This window comes from Narcine bancroftii, chromosome 3 (genome assembly GCF_036971445.1).
Source record: "Narcine bancroftii isolate sNarBan1 chromosome 3, sNarBan1.hap1, whole genome shotgun sequence".
In the NCBI taxonomy this organism is placed as follows: domain Eukaryota; kingdom Metazoa; phylum Chordata; class Chondrichthyes; order Torpediniformes; family Narcinidae; genus Narcine; species Narcine bancroftii.
This window is the reverse complement of record NC_091471.1, coordinates 267,962,458-267,974,171: the sequence shown is the minus strand read 5'-3', so window position 1 is coordinate 267,974,171 and position 11,714 is coordinate 267,962,458. Positions and strand designations below refer to the sequence as shown.

General features: G+C 40.6%; 1 protein-coding gene across 8 annotated transcripts in view; it reads left to right on the top strand.

The window, feature by feature from the left end:
* Positions 1-11,714, top strand: part of LOC138758736 (spindlin-1-like) — a 77,903-nt gene that overhangs the window by 55,362 nt on the left and 10,827 nt on the right. For 7 of the 8 annotated variants that reach the window (XM_069928072.1, XM_069928076.1, XM_069928075.1 and 4 more), the window contains 2 exons: positions 702-935; positions 7,513-7,612. In XM_069928072.1, coding sequence (XP_069784173.1) covers positions 702-935; positions 7,513-7,612 — 334 coding nt within the window. Of the gene's footprint in view, positions 1-701; positions 936-7,512; positions 11,063-11,714 lie in introns of those variants that run through there. The other variant, XM_069928078.1, reaches the window with a different exon arrangement.

Genomic DNA, 11,714 nt, shown 5'->3' with positions numbered 1-11,714 from the left:
TAATACTCACATCCTTGGAACATATGAGAAAACTGAGCACCTGAAGGAAACTCATGGTCGTAAGGAGAACATACAACTCTGACTGGAGTATCTAGAATGACTGGGGTAACAAGGAGATTCTTTATTCAGAGAGCTGTAAATGTAAATGTTCTGAATTATCCACGTTAGGAAGTTATGATTGATCAATCAATGAGGGTAGTCAAGTGTGAGATCAGCAGACATTCAGCTACTGGGAATTAAGGGGCACATGTAAAGGGTGGAAAGTGAACAATAAGCAAGTTTAACCAAGGTCTTGTGGGTCTATCTCTGTTTCTGTTGCCCCTCATATTCTCCCAGATGGCCATAGTCGTGCAGCACCAGGCCAGGGATGTGTGCTGTGTCCAGGATGGGCATATCATGACAATGATCTATCTCAACTCCCAATTATCTTCATTAAATATCCAACTTCCAGCCTTGAAGGATTGCCTGAGTGAGCACTGTAACTGAAATATAAATAGAAAATGCTAGGAATGCTTTATCAGGCAGAAAATATGGAGAAAGACACCAGGTTGAGGACCTTTCCTTGGAACGGATGTTTAATTTGGAGAAAGAGTGAATGCAGCTAACAGGATCGTTGCCATAAAGAACCAGCTCAAGTTGAGTGGATCAAGTGAACATTTATGCAGTGAATTACTTGATTCCATTAGTTGCTTTCCCAACAGGTCGAACAAAAATTATGGATGGTGATTTGGCAGAGTTGATCGTAGGCAAAGCAGTTGAACACATGTTCGAGAAGGATGATGGATCCAAGAATGAGTGGCGAGGGATGGTGTTGGCTCGAGCACCTGTCATGACTACTTGGTATTATATCACCTATGAAAAGGACCCTGTTCTGTATATGTACCAGCTACTTGAGGATTACAAAGAGGGAGATCTCCGCATTCTACCAGATTCAGGTACATGTGTGGCAGCAGAATTGTATAAAACCAGGTGACTGTAAATGCACAGTATGCCAGGTTATTTCCAAGTTGAAATCACGACCTGTTCATTATCATGTTTAAGAGACACCTCAGCTTTGCAGTGATTATATTGGCCTGAGTTCACTGCCATGGGTAGGATATCCCATCTAATCATATCAGGAATGGTTGGATGTAATCTCTCTACTGATGGATTGTTTGGTTCACCTCATGGAGATGGGAGTTTCCACACCCACCTCCAAAAAATGACCCTATGGAACAACGCCTGCTTCCAAGAGCTGTAACAAAGTACCAGGTGCTATATTTAGGAGAGGGGGAGAACTGTAACATTTTCTTTGCCCATTGGTGAAATGCACAACTGAAGATGCATCAATAAGATGAAAGTTTTTCAACAGAAGAGAAATGTGCTCCAAAGCAAATGAGGTGAAGTCTCAAAGGAGGTAACACCGGTTACACAGCTAGTCCACCTAGAGAAGCTTTTATCATACAACTCTGCTCTCAATACTGGAAGGTGTGCTGTAATTTCTTTTAGGACAATATGCCTATAAAGTCATGCCCACCAAAGCTATAATATTAAGGTATTGTGAAAGTACAATATTGCTAATGCTTTAATAAATGAACTACTTATTGTCTCATTCTTTTGTGAAACTAACTGAAGCACATTTACAGTTTAGATATAATCTAGAATCTTTTGGATTTTCTGGATGCCTCCAAGGCCTGATCAGACAAGGGAGATTATGTTTTTGATGACTGCGGATATATCACTATCCTTGACGATTGGGGCCTATACCATGTGGACTGTGCTTTAATTGTAAGATTATGGAGTTCAAAAGCAGAGAAGTTTTGATGCAAATTCACTGGGCACTGATGAGACTGGATCTGGAGTACTGTGTACTGTTTTAATCTCTGTATTTACAAAATGATATGCTTGCCTTCGATGCAGTGCAGAGAAGGTTCAGTAGATTGATTGTGGGATGAATGGGAGATTGAGTAAATGTTGCGCAGGATGGACCTGCTCTCATTGGCGTATAGAGGAATGTAGGTGGTCTTGTAGAAACACGGAGAGAATGTTTATCCTAGATACGTACCTTGAACTAAGGGCCATAGTTTCAGAATAATGGAGACGTGGGAGACTATCTTCTCTGAGAGGGATGTGAACATTTGGAATTCATTACCTCAGAGTCATTAAATATATTGAAAGTAGAGACTGACAAACATTTAACCTCTAATTGAGTCAGAAGGTAAGGGAAAAGAGTAGAACAACAGTGTTAAAGCCAAGTTTGGTCATCCACCAGCTTACTGAATGATGAAGTGAACTTGAGATTTCAGTTGAACTATTCCTACCTATGTTCTTCTGTTGGAGTTCTATAAACTGCTGGTGGACCATGATCCTGTGGCAGGTGGTCTCTTTGGTGGCACCAAGCAAACTGAAAAGCTTGCTCCCAAATGTGAACACATCTTCTTTGGGTGTTGGATTTGCGAGGTCCCAATACCTGTTGATTCTAATGCCTGTAGCTATGTGTTCCTTGAGTAATGACTACAGTTAAGTTAATCAGTGCCAAGCCTGAAATTTCATCACTGCTGTAGGGAGCTGTATGGAAAGAACTTCACAAATATAGAAGCTGCAGTGAAAAGTAGAAATACAAGAACATTATAGTGTGTAGTTTTCCTGTTCATACATAGCAAGACAGCATGACATTACTATGGAACATTCATGCATTCATTCAGGAGCAGGACAGCTGTGGGGAAGGAATTTTCTTTGAACATGTTGGTGCATGATTTCACATTCATGAACTTTCTCCCTCACAGGGGGAGAGCAGGCTGGGGTAAGATTGGTCATTCAGTATGTTTCTGGAAGCAGGAAATGTTGATGGAGTTCATGGAGGGGAAGGATGTTTGTGTACTTTCTGAGCTTTATTCATTGCTTTCTGCAGCTTCTTCCAATCTTGGCTGGTGTAGATGCCTCATAACTGCTTCACCATTCAGTACGATTCACTACAGCTCAGCTTTCAACACCATCATACCCTCAGTACTGGTCAGCAAGCAGGAAACATGGGCCTCTGCACCCCACCTCTGCCACTATATCCTTGACTCACTCATCAGAAGACCACAGTCAGTACGAATCAGAAATGTCTCCCCATCAAGTCAACTTAGGTACACTACATGGATGTGTGCTTAGCCCACCCATAAGTGTGTGCTATCCACAAATTTGCCTATGATTCTATTGTCACAGATGGCAATGAGGAAGCTTACAGGAGTGAGGTAGATCAGCTAGTTGATAGGTGTTACAATAACAGTGTTGCACTCGTCGTTAGCAAAACTAAGGAACTGATTGTGGACTTCAGGATGTGAACACAAACCAGATCTCTTGAGGGGTCAACAGTGGAAGTGGGTGTCAGCATCTCTGAAGATCTGTCCTGGGGTCACCATGTCAATGCAAACATAAAGAAGGCTCACCAGCAACAATGTTTTGTAATGAGGTTTGGCATGTCACCAAAGATTTGCAAATTTCTACAGGTGGAGAGCATTCTGACTGGTCACATCACTGTCTGGTAAGGAGGTGCCAATGCACAGGTCAGGAAAAGGCTACATAGAATTGTGAACAGTGCCAGCAGATTCATGGGCATCACTCCATTAAGGACATCTACAAGAGGCAGTGTCTCAAGAGAGCACCCTCTATCCTCAGGGACCCTCACCACCCAGGCCATGCCCTCTTCTCATTGCTACAATCAGAAACAAGGTACAGGAGCCTGAAGACAAGCACCAAACAAAAACAGCTTCCTATCTGCCATCAGATCTCTGATTGGACAATGAATCATAGACACTACCTCACTTTTCTCTTTTAATGAACGGTAAAAAGCCATTTCAGCCCACGAGTCCCCGCCACCCAATTTACATCCAATTAATCTACACCCCCCACCCCCCAAATTTTGAACAGTAGGAGGAAATCGGAGCCCCCAGAGAAAACCCACACAGCGATGGGGAGAACAAACAAACTCCTTACAGATAGCACGGGATTCGAACCCTGATCGCTGGCTCTGTAAAGGTGTTGCACTAACCACCACACCAACTGTGGTGTCCGTGCCCTTTTTTTTCCCCAAATGAAATTTATAGCAATCTTGCACCTGTGATGCTGCAGCAATACAAAAAATTTATAACATTCATGACAATAAATTATGATTCTGATCTCATAGTTGATCTTTACCTCAGTGTCACTTTCTTCACTAACCCTACATCTCTTAATACCCCTTATACCCAAACATCTATCAATTCTCTCTCTTTAATACTGTACATCCATCAGCTAAGCTTTTGCAGCTCTCTCGGGTAGCAAATTCCAAAGATTCATTAACCTTTTCATCAATGCCTGACCCCTTATTTTTAGATTGTGACCCCTGGGTTCCAGAGAGAAACATTCTCAGTGCATCTATCCTCACAAGCCCATGAGAATTGTGGAGGTTTTACTTCTCATTCTTGTAAAATTCCAGACAGTAAAGATCATTCTGCTTAATCTCTGCTGATAAAACAATCCCCAACCAACCACACAATCATGGGGATTTTCAGCTCCTTCGTGTTTAAAAAAAAATAGTATATCGAAATAAATGGCTCTGCAATGAAAGGTAGGTTGAAGGTCAGAGCTGAGTTCTGCATTCCTAAAGGAAACTTCAGTCTGCGGCCACAATCTGTGTTCCAGAGTCTGAGCACCAGTGGGGAAAGCTCAAAGTAGTCAATAACTATACTCTTTGTTGTTCTCTAGTGGCTCACTATTTAAAGTGCATGTGTCTTGCCTGAGAGTGAAGATCAGAACTGATTATAATTCAGTAAAATCCCCGTTATATGGAATTCAAGCAACCCCAAGTGACCTGCAAAAAAAATGAAATAAATACATTTTTTAAAAGTTTAAATGAATAAGAATAAATAACAAAATTAAATTAAAGTTTATAAGTATAAAAATAAATGTTCTCTGAAGCAACACACAAACCCTTGATGTAAATGGGAACAAACATTCAGCCTAGTCCACCCCCTCACCACCCTCGGTCATGGCCTGCCCACAGCAGATGTTTTAATAAAATGGCTCCGCCTAGAATGAAGAGCTAGCCGATGCCATTCGCTGCTGGAGCAGCTCTCCCAAAGTGTCTCCCTAATCACAGTCTAGCAAGAGTCATTATCTTTATTAGTATGCTTTTATCTGTAAACTTGGGGATGGGGGAAGCTTAATTATGATGACAGTACAGTTAACGCAGCACTTAGTGCAACACTGTTGCAGCACGAGCAACTGGGTTTTGAATTTAAATTTTGAAAGTTATGGGAATTACCTGATTAAAGTGAACTTTGCATAGTTGAGGACTACAGCACTGATTTTTTTTCAAATTAATTCACATTTTGCACTGTCCTTTGTCTTTTAAAGTATTTATTCTTTATGCTGGTGTATTAGTTAGGCGTAGTAAAAGTGAGTCTCAAGCAACCAGAAAATTCACATATTCAACATTTACCAATACCCATAGGTGCCGGATACCAGGGCTTTTAACGTAATCTAATAGTGTCACAATTTATGTTTGAATTGCGACTCTCCCCTGACCTCGCATCAGCAACACAAAGAGGAAATTGATTATCTCCAGTGAGTGAAAAATGAATTAAGGGAATTCCCTCAGAGTGATATGTATTAAATGCACATTTGATGAGCATTCAAAAGAATGTAATCATTATCCATTGAAATATGGTAGAGAGTAATTTTATTTAATTGGAGGAGAAGATAAAATATAATCGGATAAAGCTGAAGTTGCAAAATTGAGGCAGAAATGGTCCTTGCAGAGCTAAAAATTCAGAGGTTATGGAGATGAACAGTTGTGAATTGGGGACTGGAAGCCAAAGAGCCAAATGGAGCTGATGATCAGTTGCAGGATGGGCAAGTAGACATCTGTGGCTCACATCTCTGACCTTCCATTCCACCACTGGACTCTCCTTTGAGCCCAGCAGGGAAGCATTGATCTGCTGAGGTGGTGCAGAGGTACATGTGGCCAGCACCTTTCTTCAAGGGAGGGCTGGCAGAAAAGCAGCACTATTCATTTGAATGGGTTCCCCATTCTGCAGAAGAGGGTAAGTGCAGGCAATGACATGAATTATTTTGCTTTATTTTATACTTTAATTCTTTATTTTCTCACATTTTACTTGTAAACGAATGGGTTATTCACCTGTCATCTTTGGCATGTGAGAGAAGAAAGGGGTAGAATGGGATTGCTCTGAATTACTAAGTGGGGTCCTCCTGCGTAGTTACAAAACACCAAAGCCTTCGTAAATTGCTGCAGTGCATTTTGTAGATGGAGCAGATGGGTGGTGATAGTGGAAGTTTTTTTTTAAAAAAGGCATTTAACACCATCATCCCCTCAGAATTGATCAGCAAATTCCAAGACCTGGGACTCAACAACTCACTTTGTAATTGGATCTGGATTTCCTCACCTCCAGACCATAATCAGTGAGGATTGGTAAGAACATCTCCTCCACAATCTCCATCAGTACCAGAGCACCACAGGGCTGTGTTCTTAGCCCCCTGATCTATACACTTTGCACCTGAAACTGCGTAGCTCAGTATGACAGCATCATCTACAAATTTGCTGACGATACCATGGCAGTGAGTAGTATAAAAAAGGGTGATGAGTCAGCGTACAGGAGGGAGGTTGAAAACTTAGCTGAATGGCGCACCAACACCAACCTCACCCTCAGTGTCACCAAAACCAAGGAGCTGATTGTGGACTTTAGGAGGGGAAAACCAGAGGTGTACGATCCAGTGATCATTGGGGGATCAGAGGTGGAGAGGGTGAGCAAATTCAAGTTCTTGGGAGTCACTATCTCAGAGGATCTTACCTGGACCCAACATACTAATGGCACGCCAGCTACTCTACTTTCCTAGGAGTTTGCGGAGGTTTGGTATGACATCGGAAACCCTAGCAAATTTCTCCAGATGTGTGGTGAAAAGTGTGCTGACTGTTTTCCTCACAGTATGGGGACAGCAATGCCTCTGAGCATAAAGTCTTGCAAAAGGTCGTGGACACAACCCAGGAGATCACACCTACAGGGAAGGATGGTATAAGGGGTATTTCTGCCTCACCCAAAGGGAAAAAGGAATCTCAGGGTTGTATGTGATGTCATGTATGTATTCTGACAATAAATCTGAAATCTAAATGCTCAGAGATGTACCTGGCATGCCAGACAAGTCTGTTATTCCGTGCTAGCTTATACTGATAGTGTTGGGGGGGTCTGGCAAAAGGGGAATATCTCATTACTCTCCTGCCATTCCTTGTATATGATGGAAGGCTTTGAGGTTCAAGAAGGTGTGTCACTCATTGCATAATACCCAGTCTCATCCTTACTTGTAAAAGCTGGGTTTTCCAGCGAGGGACTCGTCTCTATCCAGCCGCCACTGCGGTGAACTTGAATGCCTTGTAACTGAAGATGAAAAGCAGCAAGTATTGTAATTTTCTTTTTGTTAATTGCTTTAGAAGTCTTTTAAAAGTCTAAATTGCATTGGGTGAGATAATAATTATACGTTTTCCTGTGACAGAGAACAAGCAAGTTCTGCCAACTGAGCCTGGTGAAGTCATTGAAAGTCTCGTGGGAAAACAAGTGGAATATGTCACAGAGGATGGCACAAAGAGAACGGGGTTGGTGATTCACCAAGTGCAAGCCAAACCATCGGTTTATTTCATCAAGTTTGATGACGATTTTCACATTTATGTCTATGACTTGGTCAAAACCTCCTAGCTGCATGCAACGCTTCTCATTGCCTTCACTAAGAGATTTTACTGTGAACTGTGAGCTGATCACTGAAGAGACTTTTGTTCTTTATGTTAGCCCTCCATATGTTAATTTCTGAGACTTTGAGGGGTGAAGTATGCACGTCCATCTTTTGGCATTTCCCCAGCACTTGGCTCAGTATGGTGTTTGCTGCACTAACCTTAGTGACCATCACAGCTTTCGTGAGTTGTAACATTGTCTGTGAGGCCAAAGGAAAGGTCATTTGTTGCAGTCTTGTGGTCCAGGCACTGTTGGACTTCTGAACACTTGGCTGCTCTTTGTTTGTTTCCAATATGATCTTTTTATTAGGCGCATTTTGTGCAAGGGGTTAAATGTGACTGTATTCTCCTTGGGCTGCACCAGGCACATTCCCTGTGACTGACAATGGATAGGCTTCTTCCTACTGGGTGGAGGGGCAGTAGGGATATAGGGAATACAGTGACCAAATTAGGCAGTAGAATCCTGTTTTAAAAGGGTCAAATAAATCCTGAATTGTTTGAATGATCCAAGTTTGTATTTAAACTGTATGTTTTACCCTTGATAAAACATATTTTCTAATTTTTGTTGGATCTGATATAAAGAAACCAGAATTTAATCTCTTTTTTGCTGAGAGGTGGGAATATTCTTAGGTTGGGAACTACATGGAGATATCTTGTTTAACCATTTCTGATTTACTATGATATCTGATATCATGCTGATCAACTCCCACATAGGTCTACCCGTGTTACGCATCTGTTTGTTATAGCACACATTTTCTGTGTCTCACCTAGGTCGTCCCGTTTAGAAGCGTGAGCGCGTGTGTGAAAGGGAGAATCTGCCCCCTCGCATCTATAATGCTCAGGCTAATAGAAAGAATATTGTCTCTTGATTGTGTAGCTTTTGCAAGACTCATCAGATATCATATTTGTTTTTATTTTATTTTATGTCTATGGCTTTCTTTTAAAGATAAATAACTACAAGTAGCATGTTTGGATTTAATGGCCTTATTCCTTTTGAAGCAAAATTTCCAATTTTCAGTCCAACTGTGAGGTGTGCTCTCCCTTGTTGAATCATTTCTGAATATAATTTAGATGGAGTGGTAGAAGGTTTCTTAATGGGTGAGGGGGGGAAGCTGCCATCTCTCTCTCTCTCTCTCTCTCTCTGATGCACATTTATCTGCTTCCATTGCATCAAACCTATCTTCCAGGGTTGGAGGAAGGCAGGGTGCTGTAGTAGTGAGGTATAATGCAAGACATGTTAAAAGTTTGACTTGGTCTATTTGAAGTGTGGTAGATTACCCCTGCTGAAGTTCTTGATCTTTCCCTTGTTCTGTCTCTGAACTAGGTAGGAAAATTGTGTGAGCAGCAGTGATAATGTTGCAGGGATGTTGAGTGGCTCCAGAATTCTTTTGGAAGGAGAGTCACTTGTTGGTGATCCCTCTCCCTCACCAGCAGAGCACAGTGGGTGCACAGCTGTGAAGGCTCATTACAGCTTTAGCATTTCCCTGTCCACAAGATTTAAGCAGGAAAATTGCTGCAAGTTCAGTGGGGTAATGCTAGTGAATGATTACAGCCTCATTAATCGTTTCACGCAGAAACCAGGTGTGCTTGTTTTAGAGTCTGGGTGGAGAGAGCAAGAGCCTGCTTTTTTTAACCAGTTGTAGTAAAGTGTGCTTGGCAAGTACTTCATTGTATATTAATTATTTTTGAATTCTCTTTTCAACTTATGTCTTCAAATGTATCAAAGTTATGATTCCTTCCCTTTTTTCAACATGCTGTATGTTCAGTGAGACGGGAAACTTCCTGTTGGTAAATGTTACGCCTTAAATTCCTGATGCAGTTTTAGGAGAATGTTGGTTTGCTTAACTGGACAGTGTCCTATCACTTGGAGTTGTCAGGGAGAGAAGGATGTGCAGTGCTCTTTGGAGTCTGAATTCAGGGTAAGGAACATGAACATAAGATTAAGCCATTTCAAATTTAGACCACCAAGGAAAAAGCAGTTGTGTAAACTTGTATATAGAAATAAATCCAAAATTCTGCAACATCCCAATAGTCCAAATAATGTTGGCTACAGAGCTTATTACTGATCATTGATGCTTAAAGTCAGTGATACAGCCTTAAAATATCATCAGCGAAGGAAGCCTAGGAGTGGGTCTCAATACTCAGGTGAAGAAAAGATTCTAAATCTGTTCTCTTCACCAGGAAGGGACCTCTTTTGTTAGGGGAATCAGTTTTGATCTCAGATCTTTGTTCCCACTTCAAAAATGACTTGCCCTTCCCTTCCATTTATTGCACTGTCAGTACTTAGCTTGATAATTAAACAGTACCAGCAATGAGTTTGGGTGTTGCTCGTGCTGAACATGGTTTCTCAAATTAGTCTTTAAGCTAAGCAGGCTTGTTGAGTAGTGCACATCTGGCATAGAGGCCAAAGTGCTTTCAAGATGTATGTACATAATTATAAAATATGCAACACATACAAAAGAAATACAAGTCATTATTGACTTATGTGTATAAAATATTTTTTTGTCTTCTCCTTGCTGTTTGGGCTTGGGAGGTGGTGTTATTTTATGGTGCCCTCTGTATCACTCCAAAACTTGGTACTTCCCAGGTTAATCTCCTAAAAACTCTTGGCATAGTTTTTAACCTGAGTATAATTATTCTCCACTACTTGGTCTTAACTGTGTCTGATATTTTAAAGAGAGGGTGTAAACCTATTTACTCGGCGTTGAGTTTAAATTGTTCTAATCAGAACAGTTAGTTTTGTTCATGTTATTTGAGTTCCTGGCCAAAGTTTGTTTCATTCTGTGACATTGAACTCTTAGCAAAAGGAGTAAGTCTACAGACTGTTAATACCAAGATGTTGATACATTTTTGAAGCTTCTAGAGTGCAATAAAACCTCCAGTATCATGTCAATTTGCACTATATTTTCCAATATACTGCATTCAGTTGCGAACAAAAGGATAACTGATTTGATGAAAAATCCTACCCATTTGTTACACTAAACACTAGGTTCCTAAATCTGAATCATTAACTTTGTCACTGAATGAGTTTCTTCTTGCAGAAAAATAATAGAATGGACTAGAAAATTTTCCCACTTGGATATTTTCAAATAGAACACATAAGAAAAGTACTCTGTAAACCTTGAGATCTTTTGCTGTGAGTTACCTGGTCTTGCATATGGATTCAGTAGTGTAATGGCCATAGAATAACTGTAACGGTAATCTGATCTGTTGATTAAATCCCATCATGACGGGTAGCCAGATAACTAGATAATTTTGTAATAAGTGTGTTGATAACATATCCAATGAAACTACAAAATTGTTTTTTTTTAAAGTTAACTGGTCTGTTGATGTTGTCTATCAAGAAAATATGCCATCCTAACATGCATTGGCCTGGACCTCACTCTGGGCTCACAGTATAGTTGACTCAATACAAACTTCTGTGATGTTTAGTAAGTCACTTGGACTAAGAACTGTTAGATATGGGCAAAAACAGCAATGCCTTACTAAGGGATCCCCACCATGAAAAAAATTTTAAAATTATAAAACGCATTGTATATTTTTCTAGGAATTGTTTCCCTCAGAACATGAAAATGTAAAGGTGAAAGATCTTCATCCCTTAGTTTATAGGCATCATTAGCCAGGCAATTATTTACTGTCCATCTCCAACTGCCTTGAGCAGATGACGGTGAGCTTTTGCACCAGACTTCTGCAATCCATATGTTGAAAATGCTTTCACAGTGCTGTTGAGTTTCAGAGGTTCCTTGATTTTGATCTATTGATTAAAAATAATAACGATGCCTTTCTAAATCAGTTTGACTTCTGATCTGAAGATGATAGCATCCCTAAACTGAAGCTGAGAAATGGAAAGGTGGTTAATTTTCCAGGTGGTGGCGTGGAGATTGTTCAAGAAGCAATTTTCACATCATGTCCCCTTTAAAAGTGCAATTTATGGCTATAATTAGCCATACATCACATTCTTTGCGTTAAA